Genomic DNA, 14,214 nt, shown 5'->3' with positions numbered 1-14,214 from the left:
AACACTGACCTCAAGATCACTCCTTACATGACAATAACTGATAACATATTCACCTTTACTTTTAGATGGCTTTATTAAACATCAGTTAGATGGAACCCCTCTCACTGAAAGCATCATTAGAAAAAATCCCTCCAAATAAAAGATATGGTACACATTTCCCTCACCTCTCTGCTACACCTTGGCTCCCCCTACTCCCCCTCCTTCCCGCTCCTTCTCCTTTTCCCCTCTTCTGCCACCTGTTTCTCCTCTTACGTACACCCTTCTATTGCCAATGCACTCCAGTGGGTGACCAAGTCGACCCTTTCATTCATTCACGGATTCATTCAACAAACATCTTCTGTGAGCCAACTGTGGTCCAATGGTAATTCTGTGATTAGGGAGCAGCAATGAACAAAACAGACCAAATTTCTGCCCTTATGGTGCTTGCATTGCCATAGAGAGAAGAGAGCAACGACCAGTAAACAAACCAAAGTAAGTCAGGTAATATGGTAGAAGATGGGAGGTTCTGTGGAGAAAAGCAAAGAAGTAAGCGAGAAAAAGCAAGTGGCTATCTGGAGGAGAGTGTTGCACACAGAGAGGACAGTGTGTGCAAAGGCCTTGAGGTAGGGCTGTGCCAGGTATACCAGAAGGCCAGTGTGGCTGGAGTGGAGTAAACACAAAGGAGAGTGTTAGTGGTTGAGGTCAGAGGGGTCATGAGGGGCCAGATCATGGGGGCATTTTAGGGACTTTAGTTTCACCCACTGAGACGAGAAGAAACATCTAGCTTACAACACAGGGGCCTTAGTTTCTCTTTCTTCATCTGCTTTGCTAACTTTTCTCTGATTCCTTTTGAAACATTCTCACCCAGCCCCAGTGGACACAATCTGTGCCTCCACATCCTTCCTGAGGGCAGGAACGTGTTAGCCAAGGGTGGTTTTGGCCTGACATCCATCCCTCCTGTGCCTTCCCCCACCTTGACTCAGTCTTCTTTCAGCAAGAACAACTTCCCTTTGTGCTTCACTGGGATGTGCCTTCACTCCTCATGGTCCATTGCCCCAGCCTTGGAGAACCCTTCCTTCCACGGACCTCACTTAGACCTCACCACCTGTCCCTCTCGGCCCCTCCCAGCCTCTCTGCCTCTCCTGATCCATTCCTCTGCCCTCTTATATCCTTTTCTGCACCCGTGATCTTTCCACTTCCCTTGTCAGCCAGGTCTCCTTCTCCGCCTGGTCCTCCCTGTGCTCCTCATTACGGGAGCCCGCCCCTCGTCTTCCATCCAGGCCAGAGTAGGACTCTGATCCTCCAAAGGTGGATGTCAAGACAGAATTCCTGCCAATTCATGCCTCAGTTCAGATTCACATTGAACATTCTTGTCTCTGCACTGCCTCACTTCTTTCCCCTTCCATCTGCCGGGTTTTATCTTTTTTCTTTGGCAGCCACAGAGCTTCCCTTGGCCAGGTCTCAAACCATAGCATGATGGAAAAGGCCAGTCTAATGATCACGCTGCAACCATTGACCCCCACAGCAGCCCTGGTTCAGGAGCTCAGGCCCGCTCACCCTCCTTTCCTGCTCCATGTGCCTGCACTTCCAGCTCGGGCTCGACAGGCTCACAGATCAGGCACCTGAAGGAGAGAAATCACAGACATCCACATTGGAGGGGAAGCCCATGGAGGCCAGACCATACCTAGGCCACTGGGCTCACACCCGAACATTGAATTTTAAAAGGAACATGGACAGGCTAGACTAGTTATTTCTGAAAGCCTGTCTGATTATTACTGAGTTTTTCCTTAAATGAGGTAAATTAAAAATAACAAGAACAATGTGATATTTTTCCATTGAGCAAAAAGATTCCATTTAAAGAAGCATCTTTTATTTTAACATTCTAGACTTCCTTATTCCATTACCATTATTGTCAAAAATATTCTTCATTTTATAAAATGATGGGCACTCAAGGAAGAATATGTGTGTGTAATAGAAATGTGTTTAATTATATGTGTGATTATTACATAATTATAAATATATGTCTGTATATAAATAGTATGTATAATAGACACACAGAAATTGCCTTAATTGATTAAATAAGAGGTCTAAACGACCACAGTTCAGTTCAGTTCAGTCACTATGTCATGTCCAACTCTTCACGACCCCATGGACTGCAGCACACCAGGCTTTCCTGTCCTTCACCATCTCCCGGAGCTTGTTCAAACTCATGTCCATTGACGGTGATGCCATCCAACCATCTCATCCTCTGTCATCTCCTTCTCCTCCTGCCTTCAATCTTTCCCAGCATCAGGATCTTTTATAATGAGTCAGTTCTTCACATCACATGGCCAAAGTGTTGGGGCTTCAGCTTCAGCATCAGTCCTTCCAATGAATATTCAGAGTTGATATCATTTAGGATTGACTTGTTTGATCTCCTTGCTGTCCAAGAGACTCTCAACAGTCTTCTCCAACACCATAGTTCAAAAGCATCAGTTCTTTGGCACTCACTTTTTTTATGGTCCAACTCTCAGATCCATACATGACTACTGGAAAAACCATAGCTTTAACTAGATGGACCTTTGTTGGCAAAGTATTGGCTTTACTTTTTAATATGCTGTCTAGGTTGGTCATAGCTTTTCTTCCAAGGAGCAAGTGTCTTTTAATTTCATGGCTGCAGTCACCATCTGCAGTGATTTTGGAGCCCAAGAAAATAAAGTCTGTCAGTGTTTCCATTGTTTCCCCTTATATTTGCCATGAAGTGATGGAACCAGATGCCATGATCTTCGTTTTTGAATGTTGAGTTTTAAGCCAGCTTTTTCACTCTCCTCTTTCACTTTCATTAAGAGGCTCTTTAGTTCCTCTTTGCTTTCTGCCATTAGAGTGATGTCATCTGCATATCTGAGGTTACTGATATTTCTCCCAGCAATCTTGATTCCAGCTTGGGCTTCATCCAACCCAGCGTTTCTCATGATGTACTCTGCATATAACTTAAATAAGCAGGGTGACAGTATACAGCCTTGACGTACTCCCAATTTGGAACCAGTCTGTTGTTCCATGACCAGTTCTAACTGTTGCTTCTTGACCTCCTTACAGATTTCTCAAGGTTGTCTGGTTTTCTATCTCTTTAATAATTTTCCACAGTTTGTTGTGATCCACACAAAGGCTTTAGCGTAGTTAATGAAGGAGAAATAGATGTTTTTCTGGAACTCTCTTCCTTTTTCTATGAGCCAACGAATGTTGGCAATTTGATCTCTGGTTCCTCTGCCTTTTCTAAATCCACCTTGAACATCTGTAAGTTCTCAGTTCATGTACTGTTGAAGCCTAGGTTGGAGAATTTTGAGCATTACTTTGCTAGCATGAGAGATGAGTGCAATTGTGCGATAATTTGAACATTCTTTGGCATTGCCTTTCTTTGGGATTGGAATGAAAACTGACCTTTTCCAGTCCTGTGGCCACTGCTGAGTTTTCCAAATTTGCTGGCATATTGAGTGCAGCACTTTCACAGCACTGTCTTTCAGGATTTGGAATAGCTCAACTGGAATTCCATCACCTCCACTAGCTTTGTTCGTAGTGATGCTTCCTAAGGCCCGCTTGACTTAGCACTGCAGGATATCTGGTTCTAGGTTAGTGATCACACCATTGTGGTTATCTGGGTCATTAAGATCTTTTTTGGATAGCTCTTCTGTGTTCTGGCCACCTCTTCTTAATATATTCTGCTTCTGTTAGGTCCATACCATTTCTGTCCTTTGTAAGCCCATCTTTGCATGAAATGTTCCTTTGGTATCTCTAATTTTCTTGAAGAGATCTCTAGTCCTTCCAATTCTATTGTTTTCCTCTGTTTCTTTGCATTGATCACTTAGGAAGGTTTTCTCATCTCTCCTTGCTATTCTTTGGAACTTTGCATTCAGATGGATGTATTTTTCCTTTTCTCCTTTGCCTTTAGCTTCTCTTCTTAACTGTTTGTAAGGCCTCCTCAAACAACCATTTTGTTTTTTTGCATTTTTTTTTCCTTGGGGATGGTTTTGATTACCACCTCCTATACAATGTTATGAACCTCCATCCATAATTCTTTTGGCACTCTATCAGATCTAATCCCTTGAATCTATCTTTACTCCCACTATATAATCATAAGGGATATAATTTAAGTCATAGCTGAATGGCCTAGTGGTTCTCCTCACTTTCTTCAATTTAATTCTGAATTTGGCAATAAGGAGTTTATGATCTGAGCCACAGTCAGCTCCCGGTCTTGTTTTTGCTGACCGTATAGAGCTTCTCCATCTTCGGCTGGCTAAAAAGGATATAAACAGCCTGATTTCTGTATTGACCATCTGGTGATGTCCATGTGTAGAATCGTCTCATGTCTGGTTGGAAGATCATGTTTGCTATGGCTGGTGTGTTCTTTTGGCAAAACTCTGTTAGTCTTTGCCTTGCTTGATTTTGTACTCTAAGGCCAAACTTGTCTGGTACTCCATGTATCTCTTGACTTCCTACTTTGCATTCCAGTCCCCTATGATGAAAAGGACATATTATTTTGGTGTTAGTTCTAGAAGGTCTTGTAGGTCATCATAGAATCGTTCAACTTCAGCTTCTTCAGCAATAGTGGTTGGGGCATAGGCTTGGATTACTGTGATATTGAATGGTTTGCCTTGGAAACGAACAGAGATCATTTTGACACTTTTGAGATTGCACCCAAGTACTGCATATTGGGTTGTTGTTGGGCTACTCCATTTCTTCTAAGGGATTCTTGCCCACAGTAGTAGATGTAATGGTCATCTGGATCAAATTCGCCCATGAAATCTAGAAACCTGGAAATGGCCAGCTTAGCTAGAGTACCTCTAAAAATAAGCAGCCAGAAACAACAAGCATGGTCTTAAGACTGTAGACTGTGGATTCAGACAGACCCACATTTTAGCTCTTCCCTGCCTTTTAACCATTGACAAATAACATTTCTGCATCTTGGTTTACTCAACTGAAAATGTAGAGGCTAATGGTACCTTCTTAATGGTTCATGTGAAAGTTAGATGAATATGTGCTATCAAATGCTTAGCACTGGGTCTGGCACATAAGATATACGTGTTAGCAGTGACTGGTATGATTTTGCTATGACTGCGGCTACTACTCCCACCACTTTTATCTTAGCCATGGTAAGAGGGGTTGGGAACCACATCACAGGAGCTGGAATTACCTGCATTAGATCCCTCCCTAAAGCTTGTTCAGTTCTTTGAAGATTATGGTAGAGAGAATAGGTTAAAAAACTAGGCTAGCCACTTGCATTATGAATTGAGGCTGGCAGTAGCTCATTTTCATGCAAATATATGCAGACATGAAAATAAGGCTGCCCCTGCTAACCCAGCACCCATGGCCCACCAGACAGATTGCCTGGAACTTCTCTTGTATGCTTTACTCTTTCTCCTCATGATAAAATGAAGCCGAAACATCAAAGCAGTTGAGGCAAGGCTCTCTGATTGGATACTGAGAGAACTTTGCAGAGGAAACCTGTTTGTTCCTTGAGGCAACAAAGCCTGTTGCTGGAGATCTGTGTGTTGACCTGTCTTTAGAGCAGTTAAAATTCATGTTCTTAATCAATGAGAGACCAGAAGATGGGAGAGGTCGAAAGATGGGAAAGAAGGAGCAGAGAGTGGACATCATAACATGCACCCCAAGATGCACAGGAAGTGTCTGATTTATCATCCAAAGGCATCTGAATGTAACTTCTCCTCTTACCATCAAGAATTTCACCTCAGAACTTCCCTGGTGGTTCAGTGGCTAAGACTCTGTGCTCCCAGAGTAGGCAGCCTGGGTTCAATCCCTGGTCAGGGAACTAGATCCCACATGCTGCAACTGAGACCTTGGCATAGCCAAAAAAAAAAAAAAAAAATTCCATCTTACATCCTTGGCCACTTGTATAACCCAGATATCTCCTTCTCCTTAGGGATAATTTGCACTACATCCAGTTCTCTGTTCCCTATCTGCCCAGTCTTGAGCTGGTCATGATGCTCTTAAACCTTGGGAAGGATCTGCACTCCCCAGCATTTGGGGGATGGAAGGGCTGTCTCTCATGCGGAGCAACCTGGCAGACTCTTTCCGGTTGTTTTTCAAAGCCAGAGCAGTTCACAGTGTGCGCTGGTCTCCCCACATAGCAGAGCCAATTCCTCTAAAAATAGCTTTCTTTCAGAGAACCCACAGCAAGACAGTTCACTGCAGATTTTCCTCGAAACTGAGCTCCCACCATCAGCACAGCTCTTGCTGCTCCCTGTCGTTTCTCTGAACCCGCTCCAGCCTCCAGCAGGGATGATTCTGGGAAGAGTGAGAGGCCCACACAGTCTTCTGTTCTGTGGTCCTCATTCCACCCTCCTAGGTCCTCAAGGCTTGAGAGGGACTCTCAGTGCCTAGAGCTCCTTCTTCATCTCTGTCCCATCTCCTTCCATTTTTACTCTTTTACCCCACTTAGTGTCATTCCTGTCTCATGCCCTCAGCTCTAACAAATAAATTCAGCTTCTCAAGAAAGATTATTGTTGTTTAGTTGCTAAGTCATGTCCAGTTCTTTGCAACCCCATGGACTGTAGCCTGCCAGGCTCCTCTGTCCATGGGATTTTCCAGGCAAGAATGCTAGAATGGTTGCCATTTCCTTCTCTGGGAGATCTTTCCAACCCAGGGATCAAACCCATGTCTCCTGCATTTGCAGGCAGATTGTTTTACCACCAAGCCCAGAGAAAGGTTGTGGATGGACTTAGATGCCAACTCGTAAATCAGAGCATCTAGGGAGAAAGGTAGCCCCATTCTCCACCCGGCCTCACCTCAGCCCTATTGTCTATCTGCAGTGGAGGGATAAACAGTGGTTTATCTGCTTAACAAAGCAAGTGTGCGTCTACAACACTGGTCACCAGGGAGTTTTTTAGAGAAATTTTTAAAAAAGCAGCCAGCAGAACAAAAGGGTTAGAGGACTCTGGGCATCACCAACATCTTGGATTCTTAAAACGTTCTGAGGACACTGAGTTTCTGGGGGACTGCCATGTGGAAGGAGGGGGATGGGGTGGGTGGGGACAGGCTGAGTAAAGGGGAAGCCAATCAGGCAGCAGAATAATTAACAACAGAGCCTTGAGATAAATAGCCCTGGGGTGTTTTTTATTTTATTTATTTACTTATTTATTTATATTGGATGTGCTGGGTCTTTGTTGCTTTTCAAGGACTTTCCCTAGTTGCAGCAAGCAGGTGCTAGCTCTCTAGTTGGGGTGTACAGGCTTTTCATTGTGGCGGCTTCTCTTGTTGCGGAGCATGGCCTTTAAGGAATGTGGGCTTCAGTAGCTGCAGCACATAGGCTTAGTAGTTGTGGCTAGAGGGCTCTAGAGTGAGGGATCAATATTTTCAGCACACAGGCTTAGTTGCTCCTTGGCATGTGGAATCTTCCCAGACCGGGGATTGAACCTGGACCCCCTGCATTGGCAGGCAGATTCTCAACCACTGGACCATGAGGGAAGTCCAGTCCTGGGGTTTGAATCTTGCTTCTGGCTCTTTGGGTACCTGTCTTAACAGCTTAGGGCTTCTCAAGTGGCTCAGTGGTAAAGAATCCACCTGCCAAAGCAAGAAGATGCAGGAGATGCAGGTTTAATTCCTGGGTTGGGAAGATCCCTGGAGGAGAAAATGGCAACCAGTATTCTTGCCTGGGAAATCCCGTGGACAGAGGAGCCTGAAGGGCTACAGTCCATGGGGTCACAGAAAGTCAGACACAACTGTGCGACTTAGCGCACACGCACGCTTAACAGCTCATGGTTCTCTCAGTTCCCATCTTTGCAAAGTGGGGCTCATCATCCCCACTAGAGATTCTCCATGAGGGTTAAATAGCATACTTGTGTGGGAAATTAGCACAATGTTTGAAAACTACTAAATGGAATCCGAAAGGGAAAAGCTGATTCTCGTGTCACATACGTGACGTGATGGAAGGCTTTAGTTTCAAGTTCTCTATTTTTTTCAGCATTGATGACAAAGGTTTCTCTGTTAGAGGAGTCTGAGAAAATGCATAATAATAAGGGCAGACCTGACCCTGTGTCGGCCCTCTGGTTTCTGTAGGGAATGCCAGGAACTCTGCACAGTTGGTTAGGAATGACTCATGCCACATATGCCCACGTGCTTCATCTTTGTTGTTATTTTTTAATATCTGTTTAATTTATTTGTTTATTTGGCTTCACTGGACCTTAGTTGTGACATGCAAGGTCTTTCATTGTGGCACATGGGCTCACTGGTTGGGGCGTGCAGGCTTGGTTGCTCTGTGGCATGTGGGATCTTAGTTCCCCACCCGGGGGTAAAACCCGCATCTCCTGGCATTACAAGGCAGATTCTTAACCACTGGACCACCAGGGAAGTCCCATGTTGTTTCTACTTTAGTAATACGACTTGCTTTGTAGCACTGTTGAAGGAATACAACGAGCCAGTGTGCAGAGGACGGCGTGTGATGTACAGCAGGCCCTCAGTAGATGGTAGCTGTCCATCATCATCGCAGCCAATGCTCTAACCCAACTCCAAAACCTCTTTATCAGGTGACTTGCTGCCATGGCCCTGCTCTGGCTGTGTCCCTGCCAATCCCTCTGGCATCACGTTGACTTCTGTGTTGCTAGAAATGTATTGTGCTCAGCTGAGTGTTTGCAAATGACAGATCATTAAGGAAGCACCGAGGAACTAGGGCAAATCAATACAACGCACAAATGGCTGAAATCCCCATCAGATGTTCCCATTGTTTCTGGTGCCGGAAGATGCTCAGATGTTTGATTTGTATGTTTGTTTTTATGCTAGTTCTATTAAATCAGTTTGCAGCCTGAAGAATGTTTGCCAAAGAAAGACACACGTGCCAGTTAAGAGAGACTGAAGACAGCCGCTGGCTTCAGACATCCCAAATGTGACAGTTTTTGCTGATGTTCATGCTTCTCTTTGTCTGTCACACTGAATTTTTGTCATGGGAGCATGGACCTTTGCATGCTTGTTCCAAGCTGTGTAAAACCCACCAGAGGGCACCTACTGTGTAGAGCCTGTGGCCGCGGGGCACACACACCCCCCAGAATTCCACCCTTGACCGAGGGGCCATTTTCCTGAGGATGAACAGGCAGTACTAAAGGAATGGCGATGCCTCGGCTGCAAATGGTATTCAGCAAACTTGGTGACCGAGAGTGCGGGCTTTCCAATTGGATGAACATGAGTCTGAGTCCCAGCTGTAGCTTTTCCTGGCTTTGTGAACTTGAACTAGTGACTTAAACTCTCTGAGCCTCAATGTTCTCATGTTTAAAGTGGGAACAGTGATAAGGAATAGGACCTGCCTCCAGGAGGTGTAAATATTTAGACCAACCTGTGCAAAGCTCTTAGCCCAATGCCTGACTTAACAAGTACAGGCTGATACATATTAGCTCTTATTGTTGTTATCATTCTCACCCTGGCTTTAACTTCACATATGAAGTACACTGACCAACTCTGGAGCCCCCTGAGGCAAGGCTAACCCACATCATGTCCTGGCCTTGGCACTCTATAAGGGGTTGGGTGTCCAGCTGGTACCCACAGCAGCATAAGAGGCAGAGAGACTGCAGAGATAAAGACCAGAGTGTGCAAGGGTAAAGAGTACAGGATACACAGCAATGTCCCAGCCAGGGTTAACAGACTAAGATCGGAATTCTTTGTTCTTTGTTCAAAGTCACACCTTTGCACTCTGCATACATTTTATAAACACACACACACACACACACACACACACACATATATATATACACTTTTCCCAATCCAAGGATCCAGCCCAGGTCTCCTGCATTACAGTTGGATTCTTTACCATTTGATCCACCAGGGAAATCCCAAATACACACACACACACACACACACACACACATACATCTATATTCCACCTTCCCTCAACTTCTACAGCCTTTTTTTTTTTTTACAAAATACGTACTTCAGAGGATACATGATGTCTCCAGATGACAACTGGGATCCTCACCCCTTAAACTTTTCTGGGACTTTGGGAAAGCTACCTTGGTCCCTGGGCCTCAGTTCCTCCATGTTTTCAGAGAAGGCAGAGCCTCCACTGGGTAGAAAAAGAAAGATGGCATCTCTGCCACTTAAGGCTCTGTCTCTCTGGATAGGCTATTGGGTCCCTGTAGGTTTTATTTTCCTCATCCACAAAATAGGACCAACACAGCTTTCCTCCACAGTGTAAGGACTCAAAGAGAGAAACAGACATAAGTCAACTCGATTCCATAAAGGACAGCTCTTCTTGTTATATTAGCAATAAAATCTGGCTTTGTGATGGGCCATCTTGGGTTCGTCTCTGTCACCACATTATTAAACTCCTGGGGACAGATATCACTATCACCTCCTACTCCCTGATGCACCCCTCCCTTAGCTCTGGCACCCCTCACTAAGGTGGACGTTATTTCTTACGCTCTGCGCTGGCAGCTGGCTGACCTGACTTGCATGTGCTCCTAGCCTCAGCCGGGAGCAGTGGGTCCTCTTGCAGGAGTGGAAGGGGTTGCCATCGTTACAGCGAGTGGTTCTCTCCAGAGGCATCCTCCAGCCCCCAGCCCCCTGCCAAAGTGGCAGGTGAATCCCAGGATTCCTGGAGAGCATTTGCCACCCGACTGGCCACCCCAGTGGTCCACAGAGCTGCTGCCTTGGCTGAGAAATTTCTAAACTCTGCTCAGCTGGAAAATGAGAATGTCCTTGGACCCTTTCAGTCAAGGCGGCCTGCCCAGATCTGCCGCCTCTGTGGGTGGCTGTATCCCGTAGCTCGCAACCTCTGCAACCTCGTGCCATGCTTTTTGGCTCACTGTGAGCCAACCAGGCCCCTGTCCAGCCATCCTGTGCCCACGAGCCCAACAGAGCACACCCCCACCCGCTCCAGCCCCACAAAGGCTCTCTTAATAGACTTTGGCAGTCTCATTTGTAGACTCGATTCATCCAGCAGCCAGGAATGATCTGTCCTGATGCTCTTCTCTCCTCTCACCCGCCCTTCCTCATTCTACCCCCCCACCCCTCACCCCCTTCCTTCCGCCTGGAGAGTGATTTGTCTGTGTTATGGGTAGGCCTGACAAACCATTCCACATTAGCAGCTAAGATGTTGTTTGAAATGGGAAAATTGCTGGCAAACTGCTCCATTAGTGGTTCCAGTAACAAATACTCTCTTTCCCCCAATGAAGATGAGATTGCAGGGGCACAAATTAATATGACTGTCTCCCCTTTTCTGCAGTGGGGATTACTCTTCAAGATGAATGGGTTCATCCCAGCCAGAAATGTGCTTCCTCTAGATGTAGCCTCCGAGGGAGCCAGCTCCTCCTGTCTCTTCCTTCTGCTTCCCCCAGCCCTCCCCTCCACACACACACATATCTTTTTGTGTGTCTTCCCAGCGAAGGGTTGGGGGCTCATCCATGCCAAATGAGGAGGTGATGAAAAGATCCGCACCTCGGAGAGATGGGAGATGGATGAGGAGGAGATGCTGAGTCCTCAGCCTGGACCAGGCCCTCATTCATCACCTCTAATAGAGGGCCCTGCCTCCTGCTCATGCCCGTTTCCCACCACACCTGTTCTTGGTGACGGGAAGTCATTTGAGAGATGAAAGAATAAAGAACGGAGAAGCATGCTCACTCCTCACGCTCCTTCTCTTCCAAGGAAGCTGTGGACCCTGAGCCTGCAGCTTCTCTTGTTCATTCTAGAGTAATAGAGGAGGAAGCATTTCAGCAAAGTCTGTAAGACCGTAAAGCCACAGACTGCAGGGGAATGGTCCATTCTGGGCTCCTGGGGCCCTCCAGATGTCAAGGATCCAGTTTGGGGAATGTCAGGCTGGGAGCTTAAAGACTGGTAGACTCCATCATATTAGAACAGCCAGTTAAAAACCCAGAAACAAATATTGAATCATTAGGTGTACACCTGAAATTAATATTAAGTTCTATGTCAATTATACCTCCAATAAGAAAAGAAAAGCCCAGAAATGAAGTCAGCCTTGGTCACGTCTGCCTGTGCAGCTTGCCAGCAGTAGACTACTTGAGGTTTTAACTGAATGGTGACTTGCTTCCAGGATAGACAGGCAATGCTACCTGTCCATCTCTCTCTGCTCATCCTTCTCTTTATCGCTTTGGCTTTTTCAGCCCTCTGGTTACTTCCTACAACCTTTCCTGAAGATGACAACTGCTTCCCAAAGACAGCTTGTCATCAGCAAGAACCAAATGTGCTCAAGAAGAAGTCATCTTTTCTAGCTTTCTCCCAGGGGAGTTAGACCCTGGGTTGGGCACCCCCAGACACCAGAACATGAGTCTCTGGCTTTTGACAGCGTTGACTGAGTCTCTCTTGTCCAAGAATGTGCGCCGTTGATGGGAGAAACGATCCTGTCCTCAAGGCCCCCGGCAACCACTGGTTGATTAATAAATGGTTGATCGACTCTTCTCTGCTCTGTTTCCCAGACGCCTGGAGCAGAACTCCATCAGATCCATCCCTGCTGGAGCGTTCACCCAGTACAAGAAACTGAAGCGCATGTGAGTCTCCCTGGCGAGAAAGGAGGCCGGATCTTTTCAGTTCAGGGGGTCATAGGTATAGTGGGCAATCTCCTCAGATAAGGAGCTGCATGACCATGCTCTGGAGAGCTCAGTGTTAGACCTGGAATGTCTCCCAAGACTGGGAGGTGCGGCCTGAGTGTAGCCTTCAGATGGGAAGGTGTGTGGGTTCAGGCATCTCAGAGCTTAGGCATCTCCAGCTACAATGCGGTAAAATTATCTGGGTAGGAGGTGGGACTGTGTTGGCCTAAAGAAGGTCCCATCTCGCCGCTTTACTGCCCTCTGGCTTTGGGGATGTGGACCTCAAGTAGGCGCTTCAGTAGAGATGTGACAGTGACTCCGTATCATCCCACAGCACCATCACCAACACCCGTACCACCATGCACACATGCAGCTGGCAAATGCTTAGCAGGTGTCCACTGGGTGTAGAGAGCTGTGCTGGCATCTATGGGTAGAAGACAAACTAAGATGAAGTCTGCTCTGATGATGGTGCTTACACATTCGAGTGGGAGGGCAAATATCAGAAATTGATCAGTACTAGAAAGTATTGGGTTGGCCAAAAAGTTCGTTTGGGGTTTTCTGTACCATCTTATGGAATAAAATAAAAGAAGGGACGAGAGTCATGGAGAGGCCGTCCCCAGGAGGGTTGGCCCAAGAAACCCTCTGTGTGGGTGACCTGAAGGAAGGAAGGGAGGGCGTCTAGATGAGCTCTCAGGATGGCTTGCACAATAGTGAGGCAGAATGGAGTGAATGGAAAGGAAAGTGGCGGAGATTGTGCAGGAAAGGTAGGTAAGGGCCAGGTCCTATGGACCCTTTAGACCCATGGTCAGGACTTTCTAATCTTTCTAAGTAAGATAAGAAGGTTAGATCATCACCCTCAGCCGTGATGATCCGAATCATGGCCATTAGCACCACATCCAGTATTACGCCATCACTACATCCTACCAGGACCTGGTGACACCAACGTGACTCACAGCCTCTGAGCCCCATTGCCCTCATCCCCACCATCGTGGCAACGTCATCAGCACCGCCCCTCCCCTTCACATGACTGCCATGAGCACTTCTCTGTGAGTCAGTCAGAGTGGGGCACTCTGAAGGGAGGCTAGTAGGACTCAGATACACCCGCAACCATTGCCATCATAGACATGAAGAACTGGGAGGGGGGCTCTCATCCCTTTTCCAACCTAAAAAATCATTTATGATAGCCCAGTAATCATGATGCCATTTTCATTGCGTTTGCTTCCTTCTCTGCCCTGACAAAGGAAGGAGAGAGAGCAGGTAGAAATAGGCATGGGCTTGGTTTTGTTCCCTTCCACTGCAGGCTGATTCATCAGTCTCCCTTGAGTAGGAGGGCCTACATTAAAGAGGTTAAGTGTCTGCTGGCTCCTTTTATGTTAAAAATAAATACCCCTGAGAAACAGTGGCATTGTCAAGCTTTACCCTCAGATATCAGGAAACCAACTTCCCATCTCCCTGGAAATCCAAACCAAACAAGATTTTCTCCTGGTACAGTTCCAGAAGTAGAAACCAACATAATGTGCCAGCCCTGAGCACATTCTCCTTCCCCCCACTAGGCAGCATTCCTGTTGGAGGGGCTGTATAAATATAGGCCTTAATATTTAAAATCTTAGGCCATTCATCTCCCGGTCTCCCTGCTTTTCCAGCTCATTTTCCATCCCCACCCTCCCAATTCATTTTTAAAGCCCAGCTTGATTATGCAGCCAGATAGTAATTTCAC

The 14,214-nt window shown here is 46.3% G+C and overlaps 1 protein-coding gene across 2 annotated transcripts in view; it reads left to right on the top strand.

The window, feature by feature from the left end:
• Positions 1–14,214, top strand: part of SLIT3 (slit guidance ligand 3) — a 729,759-nt gene that overhangs the window by 576,397 nt on the left and 139,148 nt on the right. For both annotated transcript variants that reach the window (XM_044932473.2, XM_044932474.2), the window contains exon 10: positions 12,387–12,458. In XM_044932473.2, coding sequence (XP_044788408.2) covers positions 12,387–12,458 — 72 coding nt within the window. The remainder of the gene's footprint in view (positions 1–12,386; positions 12,459–14,214) is intronic.

This window comes from Bubalus bubalis, chromosome 19 (assembly GCF_019923935.1).
Source record: "Bubalus bubalis isolate 160015118507 breed Murrah chromosome 19, NDDB_SH_1, whole genome shotgun sequence".
Lineage (NCBI taxonomy): Eukaryota > Metazoa > Chordata > Mammalia > Artiodactyla > Bovidae > Bubalus > Bubalus bubalis.
The sequence above is the reverse complement of the archived record's forward strand: the minus strand, read 5'-3'. Positions and strand labels throughout refer to the sequence as shown.